General features: G+C 35.6%; 1 protein-coding gene across 1 annotated transcript in view; it reads left to right on the top strand.

The window, feature by feature from the left end:
* The first annotated feature begins 3,919 nt into the window (after positions 1–3,919).
* The window catches only part of LOC127861781 (rab effector MyRIP-like), a 46,382-nt gene continuing 40,106 nt past the window's right edge, over positions 3,920–10,195 (top strand). Inside the window, exons 1-2 of the mRNA XM_052400462.1 lie at positions 3,920–4,690; positions 9,944–10,079. Of these exons, the coding sequence (XP_052256422.1) occupies positions 9,961–10,079 (119 nt within the window). The 5' untranslated portion in view covers positions 3,920–4,690; positions 9,944–9,960. The remainder of the gene's footprint in view (positions 4,691–9,943; positions 10,080–10,195) is intronic.

Raw genomic sequence — 10,195 nt, 5'->3', positions numbered from 1 at the left:
TTAAAATACATGTGCAACTTGCGATATATGCACCCAGTCGGAATAAGTTATTTGCACTGTTTTTGTGTTTGTTAAAATTTTTATGAATTCCCCGGAATGTGCCCTAGCACTCCTATCTAATTAACACAATAGGCTCAATAATGTTGGGACAAATTTTGAGTAAAAGCTGAGATTGCAAGATTGAAAGATATGTAATTTATGCATGGTCATGAAATCTCAACTCAGTTCCGAACAAGGTTATTTTAGATTAAACTAGGTACTGGGCCAAATTAAAGAAAAAGCTTGTTAAAATATAGAAGTCACACATGAAGTCAGAAAAGTGTATATCCTTTGTTTCTTAGGTGAGCGCCTTAGGTACTATGGTCCTCTTGTTATTCCCCCGGTAGGGTGGCATATAGCAGTTGAACTGTCCGTCAGTCAGTATGTCAGTCTGTCCGTCCGTCAAAAAAAAAAACTTTAACGTTGGCCATAACTTTTGCAATATTGAAGATAGCAACTTGATATTTGGCATGCATGTGTATCTCATGAAGCTTCACATTTTGAGTGGTGGAAGTTCAAGGTCAAGGTCATCCTTCAAGGTCAGAGGTCAAAAATAAAATTAAAAAATATTTCAAAGCGCGCAGTAGGGGGCATTGTGTTTCTGACGAACACATCTCTTGTTTATATTAAGTCTGATATATAACTGTGGGCTTGAACATTTGTTGGATATTTGGTTTTGTGGTCTTGAGGACTCACAAAATAAGTGTCCTACAATTATATTGGTTTCACAGTAGTATATGGTAGGGCATTTATATGACTGTGCTTAGAAACACCATGTGGCAATTGCACGAGTACGGACGACACCTAAACTTGATTTTCGGTAAGGAGGGCCTTCCTTGAAACTAAAAATACCATAAAAGCAGAAAGTAGCACAGGCTTATCAGGGACGACACTTTACGCACATGCATTATGCCCAGTTTTCTCAGAATGCGACTCATATTTAACATTTGTCTTAGTCAGGAGTTTTAGTTTTGCTTGTTTAGATATAATGCATCCTAGGATGATTTTTTTGCTAAACTCTTCATAAGTGTATTTAAGGGTGTGGTTCATATGGAAGACATGAGGGCTGTATCGTGACGCCAGTGTTGTGCCATTGAAACCTGAGTGCAAACAATACAACAATTATTCAAAATGCAATAGACCTTACTGATTTCAACCTCAGCTATTCCAAAAATAGAATCTGTCAATTAAATATCTCTAACAGTATGTACATTTTAGGGCTCTTTTAAATAAAATATAAGTTTTAACCATTTAACAATGTGTGTTGATTGTAGCAGATCCATTGGAATAGTTTTGATATTTGTCCACGCGTTTGCAACTACCAAATGCTGCACTGTGACTAAGCCATGAATTGTTACAAATACATGACAATATATTTCTAAAAAGCTAGTGTAAAATGAAACCTATCTGACTATACAAAAAGCTCAAAGCAATCTCGACCAACATGTGTTGCATGTATCATCTCATATTCATATAATTGTTATAAATGTTGTAGATGGTAATCCAACATCTGAAACAGATGTTACTGGCAAAGATAGACAAATAACTCTCTGTAATTACAAACTATCTGCGTCATGTATACTTGTTCATATGATAATTTTCATTATCTGGAGTTGAAATTTCAATTGTTACATGAAGGGGTAACTATACTGTAAAATCATAATTAATCATTGGTTGTTAATTTTGTTGAATTTCAAGGGTTGACTTAAAAACTGATAAAAAACACATCGAAAAATAACAAACACAAATTCCCCATTTTTTTCCCCAAATCAGATTTCCAAGAATTTGTTTTGTCCACAAAAAGAGTCATTTAATGGGAAGAAAGACATTTCATGGAAACAAATATAAATGATTTTACAGAATTTTTCGATTGTTTGCCATTTAAGACCAAACAGGGTTTATAAGCAGTCATGGGCAATGAGTGCTTAGCGTTATGTTTGCAATTGTTTACGCTTACCCTGCCTCGTCCCATGAAAGATGGCGCTATATAATTGTTTAATAACTGAGTGTCTTTAGACAGGGCTAGAATTTTTGGCTTCAAAAGTCACTGAAAAGTCGCAGCTATTATACTTCTCATCCATTTGTATGCGTCTGCATTAGCGTCTGCTAAATGAAAGATTAAGATAGCCATACCACTGTTTCTACTTCATGTACCAATATTCACTTCAAACTTCACACATGTTTGAGATCATTTTGTGAGGTCACTGGCCAAGTTCCATTACTCTGACCTGCAATTTATGGGATGTTGCCCCTATTTGTAATTAACAATTTCAGGTTAAAATTGGCGTGCAACAACTAGATATATGTACATATGAAATTGAAATAAAACTGCACATATTTGCTCTGGGTCTTTTTAACACTAACAAAGACAAGTGTGACAAATTTTTAGCAGAACTATGGCTGCTTTGAAGTCCATTACTTCAATATATCCGTCTTCGGCATAGCAAGAGTCAAGTGTACTCTACATGATCTGGAGACATATTGCGTGTAAATGACTTGTTTCAATAATGTCAAAGTATGAATTATTTAAAACGAAATCCCCTCACCCATCCCTTTCTATTTCAAAATACGAATGAAAATCTTAAAACTGTTTTTGTGCTCAAAATATCTGATAGTTCTATCGAATATGGTCAATGAGTTACGTCAACATCTCATTTTCATTGCCTCAGCCGATGGCATGAGCATAATTTTATTTTCGCAGCCGATGGCATGACCTTCTAATAAGTAGCCACGGCCATTGTCTTGAGCCGTTTTTCAAACCCCACTTGAATTTAAACGTTGATAAAAATGTTGTGTGTCCATGTGGGATGCTGCAATTTGGAATAACCAAAGACAAATGATTAAAAAGATTTCAATAAAATGTTGTTCATATCTATCTTTGGTCTAAATCATGTGTAATTAGAGTTTGACAGAGAGAGTGGTGAGTTTTGTTTGATTTTTCACCACATTCTAACGGATGTCTTTAAAAGTAAGCAGCTAGGAAGGTAGGGATAACGTTCACAAAGTCCTTCTTACTTAGGCTCTCAAAGAACACACGCAAACCTGTTCAATTCAAAACGTAAAATATAAAGAATAGGGAAATACTTACACTCCGCTTTTGACCGACATGTACACAGTACCGCAGCTGATGGATGAACCACAGACGTTGTGTAAGTCGATTGAACGGTGTGATGCTTAGCCCTTTCCCATAAAAAACTAAGCGAAAGTGCCTATATCTAACCGGCTTAACACCAAAACAGCATGTGAGAAACCCAATGCCTGTTCAGTTTTATGCTGTTTCTGCGCATCAGTATTTTAGGGCTGGAAATGAAGCCTTTAAGACTTGAACCTTTTAAAAAATATATTAAATCAATATGTTATTTTAGTTTTTAATGGGCTTCAAATGGGTCAAAGTTCTAATCAGGGTGGTTAAGGTTTGATAAAGTCGAAGTCAAGGAATCTAATAGACAAGTCAATCAAGACATTATACATATTTATATTTTGCAAACCTTTTAAGAAATTAATTTAATTCCCTTGCAGAAGTATAATTGCATTCCATTTCAGTAATGACATTATTACACTGCAAAGAAATACACGTACAAATATGGACTGAAGAGTATAAATGTCCTTTATTTTTTTGTCATTTCAATCTAGTACACTGAGGAAAAGTTTGCTTTGAATTCCTCTGAAATATCTTTATTTCTTTGCAATATAATAAGCCAATGCAGGTTTATTATTGCATTAATGCATGAATGCAAAGGGACTTTCAAGAGGAATTGTTTGTCCTAATTGTGTCAATGATGCATAATTTAGATAAAAATTAGTAAGCTGTTAAATCTAGTTTAACTGTAGTTTGCATACATCCAGACAATTGTGTGGAAAAGAAGCCTTGGGCACAGTTGACATCACATGAAGCATGTGGAAAGATCAATCTGGCCTTCATATTGTGAACCAGAGAATTTTACTGTTATTGTCAATTTTTACTCCATTGAAAAGCCAACCTAACATTTTGGTTATTATATATACGGTTCACAAAAGAGCTAATATTGTCTGTGGGGATTAGCGAAGGCAAAGTTTTTCATTATTCTATTGTATGAGTGTATTGGAGATGTAAATATATTTAAATACTGAATCGTGAAAACGGATTGGAGTGGGAGTAAAGTTTCCAATAAATGCTTAACAAAATGTGTTTTGGGAAATAATAATAAACTGTTTTCATGCTTTACATCAGCAAGAAATTATGAATACATATCGCCTACATATATTACCAAACAAACAGCTAGGATGTAAGATGAATGCAGAGACTTATATCTGAACGAAAGTGCATATAAGTTAACAAAAATAAAAGTGTTATGTAGATTCGTAGAGCGTAAAGTTTACTTTATTACTTACATTTTTAGTGTAACTTAAAAGCAAATTAAATGTAGATGAAATATCTTGCTTTAATTGAAATGGTGTCCAATTTTGAATGTGTTCTATGAACTGATTTACACGTGGATTATTGTGTCTGATGCTGCAATGTGAATAAAGTGCTTATTGAAGTGCAAGTACAATTTGTCCATGGATTAAACTCAATTAAATGTTGTGTTTACTGTGGTGTACACTGAACATGGAGTAGAGCACCATGAAATAGATATTGGAGTATTTGTATAGTTTCATTTTTCAGTAACAGGTAAGTTTCATAATGGCACTTGTTATTTGTTTGTTGATTTTTTTTCAATTTAAAGGAAAGTTAAAAACATTTGTCTTCGAAGCATATATGATTACTTAAAATAATGTATATGAGTAGGATATGGAATTTTGTAATAATAATAATAATTTTATTTGTGCACATAACATATCAATACAATCAACAGTCACACTTTTTAACAATTCATATATATCACAGATAGTTTACATCAGATCTATTCAACATATATATATAAATGGTTTAAACGCTATCACATTTTATCACACCTATTGGTCAATATCACATTATCTTTAATTATAGAAATATTAAGTGCACTGGATAACCCGTAAAGCTTTGACGATAAATCATAAAAAACTTATTTCCAGCGGGGTCCAAAATTGATTTCGTTGGTTGACCTATCCAAGAATTTAACACAAAGAAAAAATGAACCATTCAAATTCCTTTTTCCCAAATCAGAATATCCACAAAAATCACTATAGTGAGGGACATATTTGTTTTTGCCCTGTGTGTTTGTTGGTTGGTTTGTTTGCTCCAACTTTAACATTTTGCCATAACTTTTGCAATATTGAAGATAGCAACTTCATATTTGGCATGCATGTGCATCTCATGAAACTGCACATTTTGAGTGGTGAAAGGTCAAGGTTATCCTTCAAGGTCAAATATACAGCTTCAAAGCAGCGCAGTAGGGGACATAGTGTTTCTGACAAACACATATCTTGTTGATGAAAAAAATCAAAATTTCATGCAGACGAATATTAAATATGTTTAAGTATTTATTTTATAATTACATGTAAGAATTTGTCAGCTTTCATGGTTTTAAGCTAGATACAAGGGACATTATAAAGTGAAAATTCTGAGCGCCAACGGGGGATTGAACCAGGGTTTTCCGATTGGTAGTCAGATACTCTTGCTGCGTCACTTAAGAGCTAGCCTAACAGCAAGGCTTTTCAAAGTGACCTTATTTTACTACAAATATCTATTTTCTAATAAAGGATTTTTTAGAAAAAACAACAATAACAACATATGTTTATTGAATACATTTTAACAACTAAATAATAATTTATTGTCTCTACCTTTTTTGAATGGCAAACTATATATAGGACTACTTAAATAGGATTGGTATCTGCAGGAATGCTCCCCCCTCCCCTCCCCTCCCCTCCCCCCTCCCCCTCCCCTCCCCCCTCACCCCCCCCCCCTCCCCCTCCCCCCCCTCCCCCTCCCCCCCCCCCTCCCCCCCCGTTACTTAAAAATAACAACATGTTCATAGTAGATTTACATAAACTGTCTCTACTTATTGGGACATTAATGCTATGTACAAATTGTGTGCACCCAATCTGAATGTTTAACAGGTAAAAACTTTAAGAAATGTGAAGCGTGAAGGTTTAAATACCACTGTCAATTGATTCTGTACCAGCTGAAACCTGACCGATTTAGTGATGGGTCTATGATTTTTTTCTTTGGGCTCAAAAAAATCCTAGTTATTAATGATCACTCAGTTAAGTCTCCACATTGACCAATCATGCAATGATAAGCTCTCTCTATAGAGTTGTAAAGTTAATTTATCCTGCTTCAAGCAAACATTAAAATACCTATCTTTAGTAAGCCTGTCACTATGTTAAAAGGTTTGTATTGGCCTGGAAAATTGGCATTTGTTGATTTAAAATGTATATAGTCTGAGTTTTTTATTGTTGACCAACCTGAAAGGAAACAAAAGTGCAAAAGGGGGCGTACTCAATTACGTGTAAACTGACTTAACTCTTCTGCTTTTAGAAGCAACTGTGAAAATGGTTAAATTCATCAAGCATAAAACCTGAACAGCCAGCAGAAACTCACAGTCTGTTCAGGTTTTATGCTGTTTGCTGCTTGTTAGTGACTTTGGGTTGAAAATGAAGCCTTTTACACTAGAATTTGATATTAAAGGTCTTTAATTTTATTTGATTTTCGCAGGGACTACAAACAGGTCAAAATTCATATCTGAGGGTAAAGACTTTTTGGGGCTCCCACTGGTGCAAAATTTTCTTGAGCTGAATCTACCATATTATGTCGAATTCTTATATTTTTGGATACTTTATTTGGTGGAAAAAATCTGTAGCCAAAATGGAAATGTGTGTAGCCAAATTTGCTACATTGTAATTTCAGCCATGGGCTAAATTGGAGAATGTCAGAGTAAGCAATGCCTTTCCAAAGAGTGACATATCCAGTCCTTGTCTATGGAACACATGTAAGGCAGACATTTGCCTATTATCCTTAGCAGTTGAAAGGATTAGAAGTAAATCAGCATTTGTAATGAAATCAGCTTCCAACGACCCTTAGGGTCAATAGCTAGGAGTTGGATTACTGCAACTATATTGAAATTATGAAACCATTGTGGTCTTATTCCTGATTATGCAACTGAACTTGCAAAGCAATAAAAATAAAATTAGGTCTAAAGTTCTTAAATTAGGCCTCACTCTGGGAAAATGCATAAATTGATGGGCAAGATTAGCATGCACAATCCACAAGCTAATCAGGTACAGTCTTCATTCATTTGCATAAATTGATGGGCAAGATTAGCATGCACAGTCCACAAGCTAATCAGGTACAGTCTACATTCATTTGCATAAATTGATGGGCAAGATAAGCATGCACAGTCCACAAGCTAATCAGGAACAGTCTTCATTCATTTGCATAAATTGATGGGCAAGATTAGCATGCACAGTCCACAAGCTAATCAGGTACAGTCTACATTCATTTGCATAAATTGATGGGCAAGATTAGCATGCACAGTCCACAAGCTAATCAGGAACAGTCTTCATTCATTTGCATAAATTGATGGGCAAGATTAGCATGCACAGTCCACAAGCTAATCAGGTACAGTCTTCATTCATTTGCATAAATTGATGGGCAAGATTAGCATGCACAGTCCACAAGCTAATCAGGTACAGTCTTCATTCATTTGCATAAATTGATGGGCAAGATTAGCATGCACAGTCCACAAGCTAATCAGGTACAGTCTACATTCATTTGCATAAATTGATGGGCAAGATTAGCATGCACAGTCCACAAGCTAATCAGGAACAGTCTTCATTCATTTGCATAAATTGATGGGCAAGATTAGCATGCACAGTCCACAAGCTAATCAGGAACAGTCTTCATTCATTTGCATAAATTGATGGGCAAGATTAGCATGCACAGTCCACAAGCTAATCAGGTACAGTCTTCATTCATTTGCATAAATTGATGGGCAAGATTAGCATGCACAGTCCACAAGCTAATCAGGTACAGTCTTCATTCATTTGCATAAATTGATGGGCAAGATTAGCATGCACAGTCCACAAGCTAATCAGGTACAGTCTACATTCATTTGCATAAATTGATGGGCAAGATTAGCATGCACAGTCCACAAGCTAATCAGGAACAGTCTTCATTCATTTGCATAAATTGATGGGCAAGATTAGCATGCACAGTCCACAAGCTAACCAAGTACAGTCTTCATTCATTTGCATAAATTGATGGGCAAGATTAGCATGCACAGTCCACAAGCTAATCAGGTACAGTCTTCATTCATTTGCATAAATTGATGGGCAAGATTAGCATGCACAGTCCACAAGCTAATCAGGTACAGTCTTCATTCATTTGCATAAATTGATGGGCAAGATTAGCATGCACAGTCCACAAGCTAATCAGGTACAGTCTACATTCATTTGCATAAATTGATGGGCAAGATTAGCATGCACAGTCCACAAGCTAATCAGGTACATCAATTTCTTCCTTATTGGATTTTACGCAAAGAAGAGACTTCCTATAAGCCAAAAATACCATAAAAGCGGGACATTTTGTCCCTGATTATTCTGTGCAGACTGCACATGCTTATCTTGGATGACAGTATGCACATGTGTTAAGCCCCATTTTCCTAGAGCAAGGCTCAAACATAACATTTAAAATCAGGTACATAGAAATCTTAATTTATAAGCAATTGTTATGGTTAATGATGGCTCATATAATATATTGTTGCCGTTCTTCTGAAAACCTCTGAAGTACTGAACAAGTCAATATTGGCGCTCTTTTTTTTTAGCTGGCCATGAGAACATCGTGCTTTTGTGATGGCCTTTTGAACGTTGTCCGTCATTTGCCTTGTTAACACTCTAGAGACCACGGATCTTCATGAAACTTTTTTAGAAGATTTGTGCCAATGATATCTTGAACAAGTTTGAAAATGTTTCCTGTTGGTTGAAAAACATGGCCACCAGGGGGGCAGGGCATTTTTCCTTATATGGCTTTATAAAAACCTTGTTAACTCTCTAGAGGCCACATTTATTTCTGATCTGCATGGAACCTGGTCAGAAGATTTGTCATAATGATATCATGGCTGAGATCTAAAATTGTTTGGGTTGGTGTTTCTAATATGGCTTTAGTAGAACCTTCTTAACACTCTAGAAATCACATTTACTGGCCAATCTTCATGAAACTTGGTGAGAAGATTTGTCTCTATGATGTTTTGGAGGAGTGCAAAAATGGCTTCGGTTGGTTGAAAAAACATGGCCACTGGGGGGCAGGGCATTTTTCTATATATGGCTAAGTAAAGCCTTGTTAACACGTAAGAGGCCACATTTATTGTCGGATCTTCATGAAACCTGGTCGCAATATTTGTATCAATGATATCTTGGATGAGTATTAAAATTGCTCATATTGGTTGATAAACATGGCCGCTAGGGGGTCGGACAATTTTTCCTTATATGGCTTTAGTATAACCTTAACATTTTAAAAGTCACATTTATACTCCAGTTCTTATTGAACTGGTTACAAACATTTTGTGTAATGGTATCTTGGATTAGTTGAAAAATGGTTCCGGTCTGTTGAAAAGAATGGCAGCCAGAGGGTGGGGAATTTTTCATTTTATGGCTATAGTAAACCTTGTTAACTCTCTAAAAGTTACATTAAATTTTACTGTTCAATCTTCATGAAACTTGGTCATAACAATATATTTTATTCTAATGATATCTTGGGCTGCACAGAACAGGTCATTTCTTTTGTATCACAGGTGAGCGACTTTGGACCTTCAGGCCCTCTTGTTTCATTTAATTTGCACATCTGAGAGGTAAAGGGTTATCTTTAATACCAACTTGTCATTATGTTTGAGCTTAGGGAACACATTTCTACTGTAATACCCACAATTTAATAAGAAGTGCACCTATTAAAACATTTCTGCACACATTTTAATAAATATTTCAACTATGACATGCCTTCAATTTCCAGGTTCTTTAAACGCACCAATGATATCGATGGGAAAGTCGATGAACCTGAACAATCTGACGCCAGAGGAGGCTGAGCAGATACTCAGAGTCATCCAGAAGGACTTTGAGCTGCGCCAGAAAGAACGAGAAAGACTAAGGTATCCCACAATTTTTGCTGCACTAGTACGTGTTTTTCTTACTACAAGACTTGTCGGAAAGAACGAGAATGACTTAGGTTTTGCTGAACTTTTTTCTACGCTATTTGCAAAACTTT

Source organism: Dreissena polymorpha, chromosome 16 (genome assembly GCF_020536995.1).
Source record: "Dreissena polymorpha isolate Duluth1 chromosome 16, UMN_Dpol_1.0, whole genome shotgun sequence".
NCBI lineage: Eukaryota > Metazoa > Mollusca > Bivalvia > Myida > Dreissenidae > Dreissena > Dreissena polymorpha.
Note: the sequence above shows the minus strand (reverse complement) of the source record. Positions and strands in the feature narration are given on the sequence as shown.